At 46.3% G+C, this 20,168-nt stretch overlaps 1 protein-coding gene across 1 annotated transcript in view; it reads left to right on the forward strand.

The window, feature by feature from the left end:
• Positions 1-20,168, forward strand: part of LOC102388109 (fatty acid desaturase 1) — a 52,867-nt gene that overhangs the window by 27,586 nt on the left and 5,113 nt on the right. The window contains exons 3-9 of the mRNA XM_006026046.1: positions 9,458-9,655; positions 10,328-10,429; positions 11,451-11,579; positions 13,153-13,213; positions 16,425-16,501; positions 17,795-17,892; positions 19,131-19,227. Of these exons, the coding sequence (XP_006026108.1) occupies positions 9,458-9,655; positions 10,328-10,429; positions 11,451-11,579; positions 13,153-13,213; positions 16,425-16,501; positions 17,795-17,892; positions 19,131-19,227 (762 nt within the window). The remainder of the gene's footprint in view (positions 1-9,457; positions 9,656-10,327; positions 10,430-11,450; positions 11,580-13,152; positions 13,214-16,424; positions 16,502-17,794; positions 17,893-19,130; positions 19,228-20,168) is intronic.

A 20,168-nucleotide genomic window follows, 5' to 3' on the forward strand; every position in this document is an offset into this window, starting at 1 on the left:
CCACACTGCCCCCCCCCCCCCCCACCCCACCATATTCAGATAGGGGCCATACTACTCTTGTCCTGCACACTGGATCATATCCACTGGACAGATCCAGCCCACAGATAGCCTGGGCACTCCCCCACCACCCCAAACCTTCCAGCCTGTGGGACCATAAGGCTGGGTCCCACTGCTCTTGGTGCTTGTCTCTTTCCCTGTCTTTGTTGACAACAGAACTCCTTATCGAGTAGTTGCCATTATTTATGAAAACTGAAGTAAAAAGGCATTAAACACTTGGAGCTTCTCTGAATCATCCGTTACTAGTTTGCTTTCTGCATTCCATAAGGGACCTATGCTTTCTCTGGTCTTGTTCTTACTTTTGTCATGCTTGTGGAATTCCTTTATATTGCCTTTTATGTCCCTACCAAGCTACATCTTATTGTACCTTGTTCTTCCTAATTTTATCCCTGCATGCCTGTGTGATACTCTTATAACCTTCCCTAGGAGTACAAAAAAAGTTTTTACTTTTTATATCATTTCTTTTTTGAGTTTCAGCTCATTGAAGAGATTGCTGTCTAGCCAGGCTAGTCTCCTATTGCACTTCCATTTCTTCTGTTACATCAGGATAGCTTGTTCCTGTGCCCTTAAGAGGGCCACCTTAAAGTATAGCTAGCTCTCCTTGACTCCTTTTCCACCTCAGACTTGCCTCCCAAGGGATCCTTTCCACCAGTTCCTCAGTATCTTTCTGGGCAAAGAAGTGGGCTGGGTGATCCTGTCAAGCCCTGGATGCTCCTTGTTCCCTTTTCAAACACGGGCATTATATTTTCTCTTTTGTACTGTTCCAGGCCTCACCTAACCCCCATGACTACTCACTTGCTTTTGCTTCAGACAATTCCCTGTGTACTCTAGATTGAACCTCACTAGGGCCTGGTGCTTTGAAAGCATCCAGAGTCTTTAAATGATCTTGCCTTACTCTTGACTATCTCCCCCAATCCTTGTTGCCAACTATTCTCAAGTTGCTCCTTCTTCAAGAGTGCAATAAAAAGCACCAAATATTCATAGATTTCATAGACATTTGGGCTGGAAGGGACCCTGGAGGATCATCGAGTCCAGCCCCCTGCCCCAGGGGCAGGAAGTCAGCAGGGATCATAGGATCCCAGCAAGATAAGCATCCAAATGTGTCTTGAAGGCGTTCAAAGTGGGTGCTTGAACCACCTCCGGCGGCAGTCTATTCCAAATCTTGGGGGTTCGGACAGTAAAGAAGTTCTTTCTTATGTCCCTTCTGAATTGGTCACAGCAGAGTTTGTGACCATTTGATCTTGTCATCCCTTGGGGCGGTCTGATGAACAGATGTTCCCCCAGATCCTGATGAGCAGCCCTGATAAACTTATAGGCGGCCACCAGATCACCCCTGAGCCTGAGCTTTTCCAGGCTGAAGAGTCCGATGGCTCTCAGCCTCTTATCATAAGGTCTGTTTTCCTGACCTCTGATCATGCACATGGCTCTCCTCTGCACCTTCTCAAGCTTCTCCACATCCTTTTTGAATTGTGGAGCCCAAAACTGGACGCAGTACTCCAGCTGCAGCCTCACCAAGACCAAGTACAATGGGAGAATGATGTCCTGGGATTTGCTTGAGAAGCATCTATGGATGCAAGCCAGCATTTTGCTCGCCTTGCATTTTTCAGTGTTGAACACTATCAGGTTCTCATCTGCCCATTTCCTGAGCCTGTCAAGATCTGCCTGGATTACCCTCCTGTCCTCAGGTGTGGACGCTTTACCCCAGAGTTTGGTGTCATTGGCAAACTTGGCCAGTCCACTTCTGATACCAATGTCCACATCATTGATGAAGATGTTAAATAGTATAGGCCCTAGGACAAAGCCTTGAGGGACCCCACTGGTGACTGCGCACCAAGACAATTGGCTTCCATCAACCACCACCCTCTGGGTCCTACCAGGGAGCCAATTCCCCAACCAGCAGATCGTGGTGAGGTCGAGGCCACAGTTAGCCAGTTTAGCCAAGAGGTGATCGTGGGATACCAGATCAAACGCTTTTTTAAAGTCAAGATATACAACGTCAATCTCTTCCCCCTTGTCCAGGTGATAGGTCACCTGGTCATAAAATGAAATTGGATTGGTCAAGCAAGACCTACTCACAACAAGCCCATGCTGGGTATCCCTCAGGATATTGCCTTCAGCTAGGATGGCCTCTTTGATAATCTTTTCCAAGACATTCCCCAGGATAGAGGTCAGGCTGATGGGCCTGTAGTTTGCTGGATCTACTTTCCTCCCTTTATTGAAGATAGGCATGACATTGGCCCTCTTCCAATCTTCGGGCACTTCACCAGAGCACCAGGAGCTCTCACAGATCCGTGTCAGGGGCTGAGCTATGATGCTAGCCAGCTCCTTGAGTACCCTGGGGTGTAACCCGTCAGGGCCGGCTGACTTGAAGGTATCCAGCCTGTCAAGGTGTTCCTTCATCCTATTATCAGTTTTCCCTCCCTATTCAGCATGGACCTTGTTGGTCTTACTTTTACCCCTAATGCATTTATAAAATTATTTTTGTTACCTCTCATGCCCCTTCCTTGCTTCTTCACAATTGTGCCTTCTTCATTCCCTAGTACACTTTTATGCTCAGCCTTAATAATAAGCCAAAATTATAAATTTTGAAATAGTTTTTGAAGAATTATTTTTTTAGTCCAACACTACTGAACTCCTTGGAACACAAAAGGTGATGCTACTTACTGGGAGGCCGGCTTCAAAGATAAATAAGAAAACCCATTCCTGATATCAAAAACTGAAAAGTACTTTATTTCACGGGAAATTACTTCCAACGGTCCCAGAAAAGCTGCCACTAGAGGGGCCCATCTCTTAGAAGTCTTATTTATCCTCCTATAGTCAATTGTTAACCTCCATGCTCCAACTGGCTTCTTACCAGCCAGACTGGTGCTAAATTAGGTGCTAAGCACCATCAAATTAAGCTTTACTTTTCTAGTTCCATTATGACTTGTCTCAAGGACCCCTTTGCTTCCTGAAGTACTGGCTATGACTGACTAGTCCAAGTGTGACTGATCAGTCCAAATGTAGGGGTGGTGTCTATGATAACTGGTGCCTCTATTTTTCCAGCATCTAACGAATGCTCAGCCTAAACATCTTGCATTCCTCTCCACCAAGAATCCCATCTATGTGGTAGGAGAGGAGGTTGTTTTTGCCTTCTTGCTTGTACTGTCTGTGTGAGTAAGACCATGGGAAAGAAACACTCAATCTCACTCCTCTCTCTTGCTTCAAATTTTTTATTGGGAAGCTGGTAGTTATTCCCAATTGCCTTATAGTGTCAGCTTCCTTTCCTCTGATAGCACTCTTCTCATTAATCATGCACAAGTCACATTGAAGGGATAGTATTTTAACTTTGTAATTCTGATTAAACTCCAAAATTGCCTATATGGTCACTATTTTCTACATCATATAAGGTGCAACATGCCATGACAATTGTATTCAGTCTTTTGAGCTGTACGTATTCTAATGTGGGACCAGATGTGTGGAACCAGCCTCAGGAAATACTAAGCAGGGTACACTTGCAGCATGCATATAGCCCCTTTCTACATGCCCTTGGAAAGTACCAGGGAGTGAAGGTACCATCACCAGGGAGGAAATCTTTGGTCATCTGCACAAAGACTAAAGAGAGATGTCTATGAGAACAGGGCCTGGCCTCTCTAGGCAGCTTTCCACCTGGCCTGGCATGCATTGCTGGCCAGCCTGGCCCATGCATCAACATATGAGGCCCACCAGGTATGAGGCCTACACTCCCATGTTGGAGGATGTGGAAGGAGAGCACTCACCTAGCAGTCAGCCATGTGTGAACCCTCTGTGGTGGAAGTGCCTTTGGAGGCAGGACTGTGAATAGATGGAGGCATCACAGCTGGACCCAGGAAACCTGGATGGCTGCTGCTGACCACCATCATGGTTATTGTGTAGGTGCAGGGCTTGATGAAGAACCTGAAGGGACCTGTGGTTGTTAATGTATGTCTTATCTATACCTGTGTTATATTAAAAATTTACAGGAATTTCCAAGTGGTGCTATGCTGGGTACTGTGGTTTGCAGGGAATGTAATGAATCAAGAGATGCAGGGGATGAAATAATCCAGAAATTGTCACAATGATTCAGGGTGCTCAGTGGCTGTGCAGGCCATTTATGCAGCTACAGCTATAAAGTGCATCTATGAAGCAATTTGGAAAAACAGGATAATGTCCTAGGACTTCTAGCTCTCCCTCCTTATTCCCCATGATTAGGGTTACCATAGATCTGGGTTTTCCCGGACATGTCCTCTTTTTTGATCCTCTGTCCTCCATTTCTGCACGTTTTTGAAATGCAAGAAAATGTCCAGGTTTTTGCTCTGCCTCTTCTTTTTCCTGGCACTTCTGGCTTGGCTGCTTGAGGCTGGGGGTATCAAGGGAAGGTGATTAGAGGCTGTGGGATCACATGTTCTGCACATAGGTCCCACAGCTGCAGACAGGTAAGAGAGAGAGAGAGGGAGTGAGTGAATGAGTAAGTGAGTGAGTGAGTGAGCAAGCAAGCGAGCTGCATGAGCATCAGGGCTGGTGGGGACCAAGGGGCTGTGGATCAGGAGTGAAGGGTATCAGCAGGGACAGGGGGGCTGTGGGTTGGGAGTGAAGGGCACCAGCATGATCTGGGGGGTGGGGTACAGTGGATCAGGAGTGACAGGCACCAGCAGGGCTGGGGGGTCTGTGGCTTAGGAGTGAGGGGCAGAGGCAGGGCACAAGCATATACCTCCCCACATACACACCCCATAGGTGTCCTTTTTTTGAAACAGGAAATATGGTAACTTTACACATAATGCTTGAATTAGTATGTAACCTGAAATATGCAAGCAGTTCACTAGGAGCAATAAGAGAAAAGGGAATTGGAGCCAGGTATCAGGCACCATATCCTACTCTGGGAAGGTAAGTGAGCCAGGGGTGCCTGCATGTTTGGCTTGCTGAGTGTTTGTTTGGTGGGTTGTGTGTTTGGGGCAGATGCTCTAAGATGCTGCAACTGCTGCTAGCTGAGTGATTCCTGGGTGATTGCTCCCCATGTCTGACAAAAACCCTAACAAGAGGACAGAGCTAGTCCAGGTCCAGCAGGATAAAAATGAAGACTCCCAGGTGCCCAGGGAACACTCAAACAGGGACAGAAAATACAGCATTTTTAAGCAGTTTCCAGGTCAGTTTGCTGCCCCTCCCTCTTTGAAGGGGAGCCTTTAAGGTAAGCTCTTTCTTTTAGTTATGAGTAACTAATCTACATATATTTAGTGTAAGTAGCTAAAACTCAGAAGTTAGACCAATACTTAAGCCTCTTGCTTAACTAGAGTCCCAAGCAAGGGGGAGTTGGCTAGGGAGTTTGCCTGGAAACTGTCTTTCACCTTCCTTCACTGTAAGCTTGCTGAGAGAAAGCAGGGGAAAAGGAACATTTTGGGACCAAGGAGCAGTAAATAGGTCAGCTTACAGGTGAGTTTGCTAGGGAAGGTCTACTTGGAAGAGGGGCAGCATGAGACAGGCAGTAGATGAAAAGACCCAGAGAAATGGCTGGAGGACTTTGCAATGCCTGAGCCACTGCCAGCTTTTCTTCTGCTTGCACCCGTGAGCTTTTATCTCTCCAGGCAGGGCCACTAGCTATCGAAGCTTTGGCCCAGGTCCTGGTTTTCCACTGTGGAGACTCAGGCTGGCAGGTTCCTTCCAGTGATAGCCAGGTGATGTGAGCGCTGTGATGTGAGCAGTGCCTCCTCATGGTGTCCTTCCAGGAGCAGGCAAGAGAGCTACAGGAGGGGATGGCAAGACCCCAGAGCATCCTCCACCATGAGGATGCAATTCTGGAGGAGACTCCTAGGACTTTGGAGGAAGACGGCCAAGGGCAGTGCTAGAGAAGGAAGAGGACACGAACTCACAGGAAGATAGAAGCTGGAAGCTTGTGACCTCTGGCAGCAAGCAGAAATCTTCATCTCCACTAGCAGTAGTTTGTCTGGAGAACAGATAGGGAGTCCTAGCAACAGAAGAGGAGGACCACATTCCATTGGTGGAGAAGGCCAGGCGAGGCATCCCTAAGGTTAGAAAGATAGAGACCACTGACCCTAAGCAGAAGCAATGAGTGGTGGTGGTGGTGGTGGTGGTTAGAGACTCCCTTCTGCAGGGGATGGAGGCATCCATCTGCCAGCCTGGTCTGTTGTCTTGGGAGGTCTGCTGCTTGCCCAGACCCTGGATCTGAGATGTCACAGAAGGATTACTGAGTCTCATCCTGCCCTCTGACTACTATCCCACACTGTTCATCCATAGGGGTACCAATGATACTGCCAGGAGAGACACTGAGTAGATCAATAATGACTGCAAGTTTCTGGGTGCAAGGGTGAAGGGTACAGGGGCTCAGGTGGTGTTCTCCTAGATCCTTTCAGTCAAGAGGAAGACCCCAGGCAGAAGCAGACTGCAAGACGCATCTTGCAGTTCAATGCATGGCTGTGCAGAGTGTCACCAGCAGGGCTTTGGCTTCTTCAGCCATCAGGTGTTGTTCCAAGAAGAAGGATTTCTAGGAAGAGATGGGATCCACCTGACAAAGAAAGGGAAGAGCATATTCGAAGACAGGCTCGCTAACCTGGTGAGGAGAGCTTTAAACTAGGTTGGCCAGGGAAAGGAGACCAAGGCCCTGTGGTAAGTGGGAAGAAGGTGACCTGGAGGAAGTAGAAACATGAGGGGGCAAAAAGGGAGGTCTTCTCATTCTTCCTGACAAAGTAGGTCAACTGATTAGTTACCTCGGGTGTCTGTACATGAATGCACAGAGCCTGGGAAACAAAGCAGGAAGAATTGGAAGTTCTCACACAGTCACAAAACTTAGATGTGATTGGAATAGCAGAGACTTGATGGGATAGTTTGCATAACTGGAGCACTGTCATGAATGGGTACAAACTGTTCAGGAAGGACAGGCAGGGGAGAGGAGGAACAAGAGTTGCACTTTATGTAAAAGAGCCATATGACTGCTCAGAGCTCCAGTATGAAACTGGAGATAGGCCTGTTGAAAGTCTCTGAGTTAGGGTTAGGAGGGGGAGAGCAACAAGGTGATGCCATGGTGAGTGTCTGCTATAGACCACCAGACTAGGAGAATATGTTGGATGAGGCTTTCTTCAAACAGCTAGCAGAAGTTTCCTGATCACAGGCCCTGGTTTTCAAGAGGAACTTCAATTACCCTAACATCTGCTGGGAGGGCAATACAGTAGTGCACAGGAAATCCAGGAAGCTTTTGGAGAGGATTGGAAACAAATTGCTCATGCAAGTTTTGGAGAGGCCAACTAGGAGCTGTGCTCTTCTTGACCTGCTGCTCACAAACAGGGAAGAATTGATGGGGAATTTAGTAAGTGGATGGCAACTTGGGCAGCAGTGACCACAAGATGATTGAGTTCAGGATTCTGAGGAAAGGAAGGAAGGAGAACAGCAGAGTTTGGATCCTGGACTTCAGAAAAACAGACTTCAACTCACTCATTAAACTGATGGGCAGGATCCCCTGGGAAGCCAGTCTGAGGGGGAAAGAAGTCCAAGAGAGCTGGCTATACTTTCAAGAAACCTAACTGAGGGCTCAGGAACAAACCATCCCAATGTGCAGGAAGACTAGGAAATATGGCAGAAGACCAGCTTGACTCAGCAGGGAACTCTTCAGTGAGTTAAAACACAAAAAGGGAGCTTATAAGAAATGGAAATTTGGACAAATAACTAGAGAAGAGTAGAAGAGTATTGCTCAGACATGCAAGGATGAAATCAGGAAGGCCAAAGCACAACTGGAGTTGCAGCTGGCAAGGGACATGAAGAGTAACAAGAAGGGTTTCTACAAGTGTGTCAGCAACAAGAGGACGATAAAGAAAAGTGAGGGCTCTTTACTAAATGGTGGAGGCAATCTAGTGGCAGATGATGCAGAAGAAGCTGAAGTACACAATGCCATTTTCAGCTGTCTTCACAGGCAAGGTCAGCTCCCAGACTACTGGCAGCGGTACAAGAACAGGTTAGGAACTATTTAAGAAAGCTGGAACTGTACAAGTCCATGAGACCAAACGCAATGCGCCTGAAGCTGCTGAGGGAGTTGGCTGATGTGACTGCAGAACCACTAGCCATCATCTTTAAAAACTCATGGTGATTGGGAGAGGTCCCAGATGATTGGAAAAGGGAAAATATAGTGCCTATTTTTAAGAGGATCCAGGGAACTACAGACCACTCAGCCTCACTTCAGATTCTAGAAAAATCATGGAGCAGGTCCTAAAGGCATCTGTTTCTAAGCACTTGGAGGACAAGGTGATTAGGAACAGTCAACATGGATTCACCAAGGACAAGTTATGCCTTACCAACCTGATTGCCTATTATGATGAAATAACTGGCTCTGTGAATACAGGAAGAACAGTGGATGTGATATACCTTGATTTTAGCAAGGCTTTTAACACAGTCTCTCACAACATTCTTGCAAGTAACCCAAGGAAGTATGGGTTGGATGAATGGTGATTTAATAGCAGCCTTCAACTACCTGAAGGCAGGTTCCTACAATGATGGAGTTGGACTAGTCTTAGTGTTGGCAAATGACAGAACAAGGAGCAATGGTCTGGTCTCAAGTTGCAGCAATGGAAGTTTAGGCTAGATATTAGGAAAAAACTCTCTCACTAGGAAGGTAGTGAAGCACTGGAACAGGTTACCCAGAGAGGATTTGGGATCTCCATCCTTGGAGGTTTCTATGACTTGGGTAGACAAAGCTCTGGATGGAATGATGTAGTTGGGGATGGTCCTGCTTTGAGCAGGGGGTTGGGCTAGATGACCTCCTGAGGTCCCTTCAGCCCTCATTTTCTATGATTCTATGAAATGACAGGCTGATATGCACTTCTATTTCCATTCTTTAGAGATTTGTAAGATTTCCCATATTTCATCCCAAATTTTAGGCTTTTATCTAGAGCACTCTGGTCTATATCTACCTGTGTGCTGTTGTCTGTGTCCCTTGCTGATCACAGTTATTAGCCCTCCTCACTAAGCTAGTAAGTCTATCAAAAAACTAGCTTCACCTGACAAAGTAGGAGACTATATCTGTGTTCAGCAAACCTTCCAGCACTCCCCAGTGGTCAAAGATACCAAATTTTCCAGAAAGCAAGAATAGGATCTAGGTTCAGGCATCTGATTTCAGAATCCCCATCTTTCATACCTAGTACAGGAAAAGGCTCAAGAAGTGTTGACAGAGGTAATGGTTTTGGTGATATGGTTTCTTCCAGACATTATGATGCTTTGATCATGATACCTGCTGAAAACAAATAAACAAACGCATACCTCTCCTCTCCTTGTCAGAGTATTAACAAAGGTAATATACAATAAAAATATCACAAACCAGAGAAAGAACCCTCTCTCTCCATGCCATTATCTGCTCTATTTTGTGGCTCTTGATGTCACTTGCATCCCACACTGATTCCCCTCGCAGAAATTGCTGGTACAGGATTTCCGTGAACTGTGTTCCACCGTTGAGAGGATGGGACTTCTGAAGCCCAGTGGTCTCTTCTTCTTCCTGAATTTTCTGCAAATTCCGCTGTTTCAAGCTGCCAGCTGGATCATTCTCTGGTATTTCAGGATGTCTCTGATGCCTCTGCTCATCTCAGCAGTGCTGATGGCAACCTCTATGGTAAGGTTAATATTTAATATATGTAGCCAAAGGCCAGCCTTTTCCTTGCACCCCATTATTACCAGCCACATTATTCTGTTTCTCTAGCTGCTACTCAGTGTGAACACAGTGGAACAGAGTTGTTCCAATTCAGTTTATACCTTGCAATGTTGTATTTTACCCTATTAATTGTTACAGGCTTCAGGTCTGATTCTCCACTGTTGGGTAGTTTGTGGAGTCTTGTACTCTGGTGTAAAGTGAATTTATTCTCTTGATGTTAGTGAGTAAAGAGATTTGATTTGGTAACATTTCCACCCTCTTTGCACTGGTCTAAAGACCATGCAAGCTGCAAGATAATGGAGAATCAGTGTTTTGTATGTAAGTGCAGACAGAGCCCTGAGTAGTTCTGGGAACACAGTGACCAGATTGAATTAAACTACAGGCAGTGGAGAGTTTCTACCTAAGAATTTCTGGCTGAATTACAACCTATGAAGTCCCTGCTGGGTAACTCATGGAAATGCCTCCCTGCTGTCATCCACTAGAGGGGCTCTGACCCAGTACAATGGGTTGAGAGAAGGAGGCAGTTTCAGCACCATGGGGGAAGGGGCCTCTGTGACTGAGCATGTTGAGAATAGTTTTCTGTACCTTGTGTTTTGTTTTCTCAGTGCATCTTTTTATTATTTTTTTTTGCAGCAACAGAGTCTGGTTCTGCAGCATGATTTGGGGCACCTCTCAGTGTTCTGCAAGACCAAATGGAACCACTTGGCTCAGTTCATTGTGATGGGCTCATTCGCAGTAAATACCTGCCCCAGTGTGACAGAGGGCAGTCCTGAGGGCAATAACTACATCAGCCCTCCCACCTGTCTCACCCACCACACCTTTAATATGATTAATACGTTGTTTCTGGGCAGGAGACTGCCCCATTTATGCCCTAATACTAAGGGTGTAATGCACAGCTCCAACCTCCCCTTTACCATGTCCCAAGCCTTCCAGGTGTTATACTACTATCTGTCACTTCTGCGCCCCTCTGGTGCTGGGCTCTGCGCCCCTGTAGCTGCACCCCTCTCTCTTTGCCTATCACCAGGCTGTACCCAAATCATATGCCCCTTTCTCCAGGCACTAATGAGGCTTCCGAACCTCCCCTTATAGCCTCATCCCAGTCCTCCAGTGCAAACAGTAACACAAGCATAAGCCCCTGGGCTATAACTTAAACACTAGCAAATGGCAACAGTGCTATGCCGCTTTAAGGGGACAGACTTCCACCCTTAGGGATATATGCCCCTAGCCCTAGGCACCTGGAAGGCTCCTGGCGTCTTGCTGTACTTGGGCAGGAAAACAGGCAGCACCGCATCTTAGGTAGTTCCCTCATGCAGAGGAGCTCCTTCCCCTAGCAGTTGCCGGAAAGACAGTGCCCCTGCTAGCTCCAGCCCCGGGCTCATATGCCCTGAAACCCTGCTTGCTTCCTGTCATCTGACACCCACAGGTGCTGCCCAATTTCCCCATTAGGCTGTCGCCCAGGCAACCTGCAGCTGTGGAGCTCTGCTTAGCCTGCAGAGCTCCCTGGCCGGGAAGCTTCAGCCTTAAAGGAGCAGGCACATCTCAGTGCACTCCTATACCCAGGTAGTGTTCTATGAAGCTTCAGGAGGAGCAATCTCTCTCTTTTGAGTCAGAAAATGTCTCCTGGAGGGACTATATCCTGAATATACCAGGAAGAGGAACAGGATATAACTTTCAGAGTGAAGGGAAGAAGCAATGGCTGCAAGTGTTCCCTTCTGATCACACTGATGTTTGTAACCTCTGGTCACCCTTTCTACAGGGATTCTCATGCAGCTGGTGGAATCACCTGCACGGCCAGCATCACGCTAAGACAAACTGCTTCCGCAAAGACCCTGATGTCAACTTGCATCCGTTCTTGTTCACCTTGGGAAAGAAACTCTCTGTGGAGGTGAACATGGAATAGCTTGGTTTCTTCTAATGTCAGGATGTTATTGATGGTCAGGTATTGACTCTCTAGTACCTGACACATCACATTAGGTGCGACACCTGCTTATTAGAAATGTTGGAAATGGTCCAGCAGATGGCTGGACTTGCTGTTTGAAATCCCAATGGTTCCAGAAATACACAACAACATAGATGAAGAATGGAAATAGGTAAAAAATGAGGAAGACAGTAGGTCAGGAAAAGAAAAAAAACAGCTGAAACTGATAGCAGATCATGATACCTATGCTATGGATGGAATCTTATTTTGATTTACGCACGTAAATGGAAATACTGTTTCATGTCTCATGTTTAGCAGGGTTGCATGAGTGTCCACTTATCTACTGAGGACTGTCAGCTGTCCTCTGACTGGAAAGTTATTTTGCTTTGAACATGAGTTCTTAAGCATTCATTACATAACTTTAGCCTGTCATGAAACAAGAGGTATCTACATCTCTCTCATACTTTCTAGCACCCCCAGATGACAGGTTAGGTCAGAGTTAGAGCTACTTCTGGCCCTCTTGTTCAGATTAAGCCACTGAAACTTGCATTCAATATATATTGAATCAAGGGAATGGGGAACATCTGATCAGTGATAAGTCTTTGCCTGCTTGGAAGCAAGGGAGTAGGGCAGAATCCACAGCTGCTTTTACCTGCCCATCCTGAGTGCAGGCTACAGCACATGAACTTTAGCCATTTGAACCCTTGTGCCTCCACACTGCTCTTGAACAGGATCCCAAAATACACTTAAGTGTCAGAACTGGCAGTTATGTAACTGAGAAAATGCCACTTGGGAGTTAATTAGAATGGAAACACAATGAAACCCCAACTCTCAGGGCAATATCCTAAGAGCCCAATGAAAAGGCTTTTATAACCCTTACATGGGCTTATCCTCCAAATGGATTTTTTTCAGGTGCAGTCTTTGTTCACAGGTGACTTTTTCTGGAAAGTCTGATGAAAGAAAATAATTTTAATTTTCTGTACCATAAAGGCACCAAGTGGGTGTGCTCCATACTGGTTCATTCTTAATCTAGAAATAAGAGAGAAGGTTAGGGCCTGGACTGCTGCTGTGGAATTACCTTTATGTTAGCTTACAGAAAAAAATTCAGACTAATGTATTTTATACTCTTTCTCTCAGTCCTTTCCATCATAGAGCACTCTTCTCTTCATCATGAATATAGATCTTCTTTTTGTCTGTTATAAATTTAACAATGCAACTGTTGAGGGGATAGAGAGAATTAGGAGTTGGGGTAGAAAATTCATGGACTGTAGAGTCTGTCAGGGAATGGTGGGATGAAAGGATGAACAGCCTCTACAGACACCAGGGACCACTGCACAGGACAGCTGCACATTGTATTTTGTCTCTTTGGGACAGAGGTTTTTGCATGTGGGAGCACTGCTGCATCTTCTCCTGATAGGTTTCTTATTAATTTAAACTGGGAGGTGTTGAAGGAATATTTCAGTGTTTGGGGCACGATTTGAATATTTGCCTGGGTGGTTCTAGTCCAGATAATATGTTGTGGTCTCCTATCCTTTCACAGCTTGGGATGAAGAAGAAAAAGTTCCTGCCGTACAACCACCAGCACAAGTACTTCTTCATCAGTGAGTATCTCTGATCCCACACAGGGCACCTACAAACAGTTGCTAGAGCTTCTAGAATTAGTTCCTTCCAGTGGGGAATGAGCAGAGACAGGCTTCTCCTTCCCCTGGCCAGCTTGACAGGGCATCACTGGGTGCATCTACATGTGCTATTAAGGCAACACAATAAACTCCAAAGCAGTTCACACCAGGTTTAACTTCTTCTAGGCAGATCATCTACATGTGTACCCAGTACCACAGCAATTACAGCTGGGGCAGAGCAGCCTCGGGCTGGCAGGGGGCACAGGGGGGCAATCCTGGGCTCTGCAGCACTGGGTGTCAGAAGGCTGGCAGGAGCCAGGGGTCTGGGCCTGGCTAGCTGGGTTGACCAGGTGCACTTTGTACCTGGTGGTCACCATCCACGTGAGAGTTTGATGGCAGTTAATTACCCTGCCATAAGATAGTATGGTCCCCAACAGTACTATCTTACAGTGAAGTTAATTAATTTACTACACCCTAATACTGGCACACATGTGGACAGTGATGCTTTACTGTGGTGCTAATTAGTCAATTCCACAGTAAAATGCACTTGTAGATGTACCCACTATGTAGAAAGTAGAGCGAAGGGCATGGAATCCTCTTGCCTCGTCATTACCTAATATTCTTTCTATGTTGTCACTGCTCTTGCACATGCTCGCTCTCGCCCTGGCTACCAGCTACATTTCTCTCCTCCCTGTCTCACTCTTCTATTTGGATTCCATTTTTCATTCTCCACCAACAGAATGAAAGATGTAAATGGACAAACACAATCTCAGGGCACATCTTCACAGCAAATCGGAAGTGTGATGGTAGCCAAGCATAACAAGCCTGTACTAGTTGAATTAAGCTATGTGTGCTAATGATTTGAATGGCAGGTCTTAAAAGGCTTTAGAAAACTGAGGAGAAGCTCCCTGTGTTCTTCTTCTGCTTGTGAGCACATACTAAAACCCATTTGATCTGCTAGTGCAATCCATATTAGCCAAGTTAAATGAGAGAGACACAGGGCACAACTACACAAGATGCTAAATGTGCAGTAAACTAATTCTATTGCACATTAGCATGGCAGGCAAAAACTGTGCTGATGCACTAACGTGCAGTAGAATTAATCTACTGTGCATTAGCATCACAAAAAGTGTGCTCCATTATTATAGGTTTGTGCTCCTTGTGCCTCCGAAATATGGATGCTTAAATTGACCTGGGTGGCAAGCAGGCCTATTCGTGGTGTCCTTCAATGACTTGGTGATACTTGTCAGAAATGATCACCCATGGTTGATGACAGACTATCTGCTTAGAAAGTCTGACAAGTCATAGCTGACTCCTACATGACATAGAGCAGCCTGAGTGAAGTCATGACGACGAAGCCATTTCCAGAACTTGGTTGGGCATCTGCACATGGGTGACAATCTAATGTATTCTTCAATAAGCCAAAGCCTACCTGGGTCAGAGCCAGTCCCAGTCTTCAGCTCAAACAAATAAGGAATCGGGCTAATCATCTTTTAGGAAGGGGGCCCAGCCCACACTGCCCTGTATAAGTTCGGACCAAACAGCAGCAAGCTGTGTTGTCAACAGACTACCTTGCTGTATCTCTCAGATTCTCTGCCTCTTGTGGGCTAAGATCAAGTTCACTGGTCTGATACCCGAGCCGAAAATGCAATTAAAATGGCACTGTGTAGTGGAGGGTACACCCCTGTCTGCTTGCAGACAGGACTCCCCATGAGAGTCTCATAATTAGCTTCTCACTTGCCAGCTTCCAGTGGGAGGATCTTGGCTACACGCCAACTTTATGGAAATGGGAGACTCTTCCCTGGCTGGCTCCTGTGGCCATACAGCTGAGGGCAAGCAAAACTTGGGGGCATCTGAACCCCAAGCCTCCAGGCTTGGGCCTGCATGTAGGATGCCTCCAAAGGATATGGAAGTATCTGAAACCCCAGATGGTAGCAGGGCCACATATGGTTCTTGAATGATTCAAATGGATTTGGATTTGATCTGACTAATTTCACCTGGAACATGAAAAATTTTCCAAAAAAGAAAAAACACCAGTCAGATTCTTGGAATCTCTGAATCTGACTTTGGCATTTGACCTCTGGCTTGTGATTTGTTGCTCTGAACTTCTGGCTTGGACCATCTTGCCTCTTCCTGCTTGCTCCAGTTTCTGTCTTGGACCTCCTGGCCTTATTCAACTGCTTCCCCTGACCTTGACCTCATCTCAACCTTCTGCTTGCTCTCTTGGATGAGGACTGATGCCTGGTTTGACCATAGCTTCCACTCTCATAAACCCCTAATCTAGCATGCTCCGTTTGGACTGGCCACCTATACCCTGATCAACCATTATCTGTCCTTGCTTGGGTATGTAGTGTCTAGCCCATACACTGTCTGCCAGCGTCTGTACAAGCATATTTTGCAGAATGAGGGAGAATGACTTACATGAGCTGGATGACGAGTTGCAAGATGATTCTATACAATTCAGTTTCCTTGGATACCATGAAAGCACTCAGGCAGCTCTCTGGTTTCCAACAGCTTCTCCCTAAAAGAGTCATAGTTACTGTCACTAGGGAAAAATCAAAATGTATCAGGCCACAACAGCCTTACCTAGCATTTTAGGTCCACCCTGTGACAGCCTCTTTCTCTTTAGAGTCTGTCATTTCTCTATTGAGGAAACTATACTTGTTGGCTCCAACATGCTCAGTAGAGGGCAATAAACCCAACTGGGCAGGTACTGTTTAATTTCTAGTCAGTTATGCCCTCAGAATAACTATGTCCTAATCCCAGCTGAGACCTTTCAAAGCTACCACTGTCTAGGTTTCTTTTGATATTTCTCATGTTTCTCCGGTTTTGCTGGCTCGTTTCTGGCAAGATTTTGTCCCCTGGAAGGTCCTGTGGGAAACAACAGCAGGTATTTGCTGGCCTTTCCATGGAGAGGCAGCGGCAGGTCTAGGGAGGAGTAATTACCCAAAACTGTCTCAAGTGGCCTCTTTCTCTTCAAACAAGTTCACCAGCTCCACCTCCCACATTTATTAGCTGCCCTGGGACCTTCCAAAACCTTTTCCCCTGGGCTTGTCAGCCTGCCCTGTACATGAGACCAGCTCAGTTACTAGAGGATCCTGTGGCCTCACAGACCTCTCTTTTGAGGGCAGATTGTCTGATTTTAATAATGTAGCTCATAATATGTCCCTGTTCTCCTCATGTCCGTTTCCAGCAGTGCCTCCGTTTCTGTTTTCCACCTACATCCAATTCTCCACTTTCTACCACGTAATCCAAAGAAAACAGTGGCTGGTAAGTACTACATGTCCAAGAGTTGGGATAGTCAAGAAGCTTTGAATGAGACAGAAGAACATGAGAAGTTACACCCTGGAAACTTCGGGCTCCTAGGCATGTGCAGGGAGCAGCTCTGACGCACTGGAAATCCAGCACATTGGAGCAGACTTGATTAATCAAACATGGAAATAAATACACTGCAGCAGCCTCTGGCGTCACATGTATCAGCATCCCTACGCCGCAAAATGGTGGTGGGGCACTTTGAACTAAAGCTCATTCAATGAGCTTTAGTTCAGAGTGCCCCGCTGCCACTTTTCAGCATGGGGGACGCTGATAAAAATGACGGCCAGATGCTTTTAATTAGCATGGCTTACTAATTATAGTGCCCCCCCGCATGCCTCCCTGAGCACGTGTAAAAATGCCCATTCCTTTTCCCAGTCTTTGCCTCGTTTGTGAGCTTCGGGTGTAGCTAATTTATGAAACCTGGTATTCACCTGAAAACCTGCTGCAGAGCAGCATCCCAGCTTGAGGAGTTCAAGGGGCTGGAGCCTCTTGTACACTGTTCTGGCCTGTGTGGTGTGTGCTATGTTTATATCATGCCTACTACATAAATATAGATTTTTATTTCCTCTATGAGCACACTGCAGTTGATCCTGTTTTCTGGCCATCAGCTCTGTGGACCAGAAGTCATAACCTAACTTGGACCCTTTGATGATACCACCCCAGATCCTGCAACCCCTTTCACTAAAGTCCCCCTATGACCAGCCAGACTACTAACAAACACTCAGAAGCAGCAGTCCTGGACAGGAGTTGCACAGAAGTTTATTATAAAGGGGCGCACTGTAGTGAATGAAAAGAAGAATATGTGGTGATTGCAGGGAGCCTGGTGCTATTTGTCAGGAAGAGTGAATTATGTACTCTGTGGTGTTCACTAGTTGTAAGTGGGGTAATCCTTTCTTGGGGTGGAGGAGTATTGTTTAATATAAGATGATTTAGCCATGGAAACATGTTCACATGCAAGCCCTGAAACCATGGTGATTGGCGCAACTGTTCAAAATACAGCATATGCATTGTAGTCAGGCACTACCAGATGTGTTCCTAAAAGATGGGGTAAGGGGAGCTGCACTGATGCAATCCAGTGTTTCCCTGTTCATAAATATAACCTTCAGGGGTACTGAGTGTGGGTACCTGCTGGGTCATTCCACAATTGCTAGTGGACAAGATCGGCAAAATCCAGCAAACTAAAGGATCCACAAGGGAATAAGGGAGGCCATGACTAACTGTTACATTTTTCCACTTCCCTCTTGGCAGGACCTGGCCTGTGTGCTGAGCTACTTCATCTGGCTGTTTCTCCTCTACAAGCCCCTATTGGAGCTGAAGGCTTTGCTGGGCTATTTTGTGCTGATCAGGTATCACTCCTTGAACCCAACAATGTCTCTGGCTCTGCCACACCTTCTCTTCCTTGTTCCCCTGGGTCAATCTGTCTCTCTTCTCCATCCTCTCTTATCACTCAGGCCACTGTCATGGAATTACACATCTTCCAGGGGAGGCTGTGCCTCAGGACGCTCCAGGAAGAAGCCTTGCCTCATCTGCCTCTCCTGCGGGTATCCCCTGAAGCCAGCCCTGAGATGGCTTCTCAAGGGGCAAGCTCCTGCTTTGAGATCCTTATCTTTGTCCCTGACTTCCACATTAAGCAGTAACACCTCAACCTCAAAGACCTCCTGCTTTTTGGTCCTAGGAAGGGGGTATATTTCTTCTTTGAAGGAGGAAAGAGAGGCTAAAATGCTGACATCCCAAACAACACAGCAGATTCTGCTTCAGACAAAGGCTTTTTTGTAGCACTGCAGATCCCTCTGTCCTTCCTTCGACTCTACTTTGTCCTCCCTTGGACTGTTCCTTTTCCGCTCTGTCCCCCCTATGAGTTTCTCTCTGTCCCCTTTACCCATTCTCTCCTCCCCATCTCACTCAGAGCCTCCCCCTTTCTCTGACAGACAGCCACCCTGGCAGCAAAACAGTTATAAAATGATGGTACTTTCCCACAGTGAATAACTCACCTAATACAATTAAAAAGAAGGTCATGGAGAAGCAATCATGGAACAGTCCCCAGGCCCTGCTGCTAGGCCAAGATTCCCATCTTCCCCTGTGGTGAAAGGGTATCCAGTTGTCCTATCTGTTGAACTACTTACAGCAACCATTTACATCAACACATGCTCAGACCAAGCTTTAAAAAAAAGTTCTCCATCAGAACCTCAGGCTACAACTCAGCCCACTTTGCCTCTTTCAACACAGCCACCCATCCTTCCTAATTTTCTCACTTGCTTCTTATTTCTGTACCAGGAGGGAACTCTATAGTACTTCAAAGACACTCCTTTGACTGCCATACTGTGAGTCAGGGTGGAGACTGCATCATGACAACACCTCTGGTTATCAAGAAATGGGTTGACCTTAAGGTTCTTGTCACGTTCCTTATCCGGAGGTGCTGCTTGTGGTCAATCACTGACTGATGTGGCTAAAGCACATAGTCTTAGGAGACCGGCATCATCATCAGTGTTACTGGCAGCACTAAGGAGGTATACACTTTCTGAGTTTGAGCAGCTTCTGGATCAGTGACTACTTCATGTGTGCATGCGTGTTTTTGTTTTCATAGAGTCCTGAACAGTATTTGGACTTCTTGGGTCACACAGATGAGCCACATTCCCATGAATATTGATTATGATAAGAACATGGACTGGTTCTCAACCCAGGTATGAATTATCTCCTCTCAGGCCACAGACTCCCAGATGACTGTGTCCACTGTGGTGGTTGGAAGGGAAGGATGTTTGATAGGGAGTGATATAGAGACTGCAGGAGGCCTGACAATAGCACTTAAGATCAAATCCTATAAGTCTTTCCCATGGTTACTGAGAAAATGACACCTTCAGCCTCAGGAGAATAATCACAATAACAATCTCCCCAAGGTGACACCAAGCTGTCTGAATCTCACAATAGGCAGTCCAGTGCATATCCAGAGACCAATCTTAATCCGCCTTCACATACCACTAACTTTCTAGTTGTATCATTGGTAGTCTTCACTGATCTTAATCCCCCCCAAAAAATACCTCTCTCTCCTATTCTTCAGTTGTGAGAGACTATTACTTGCCAAATAAATTAATCCCTTTCACTCTGTGGGAAATATCAACATGGACAGAACAGGGCCCATCCAACTTTCAGGCCAACAGCTCACTGTGTAGGACAGCTCACTGTGCTATTTCTGAGGGATTGCCTGCCCAGGTTTTACATCTTGTACAATCAGAGGAAGGTTGACCCATATCTCGCACGTCCCTGAGAAGTGCCTTGGGCCAGTCTACCCCCTTGTGCTTCAACAGACCCACTAGAAAGCTGGAAATGAAACATACATGGGGCGACAGAAAATATATGCAACAGGAAGTGTGACTCCATTGAGGAGGGCCTTCCCCTGGCATGAAAGAGCCCTAGGTTCTGGCCCATCTTTCTAAACTGTGCTCTGAGAGCCATTCATGTACTATGTAGTGATAGCAATTGGATAAAAGCATAAGCATCGATCACAGAAAAGTAAGACTGGAAGGGACCTCCAGAGGTCTTCTAGTCCAATCCCCATGCATGAGGCAGGATCATCCCTATGCAAACCATCCTATACAAATCCACTAAGGGATGTCCACGTTGGACC

Source organism: Alligator sinensis, unplaced genomic scaffold (assembly GCF_000455745.1).
Source record: "Alligator sinensis unplaced genomic scaffold, ASM45574v1 scaffold437_1, whole genome shotgun sequence".
NCBI lineage: Eukaryota > Metazoa > Chordata > Crocodylia > Alligatoridae > Alligator > Alligator sinensis.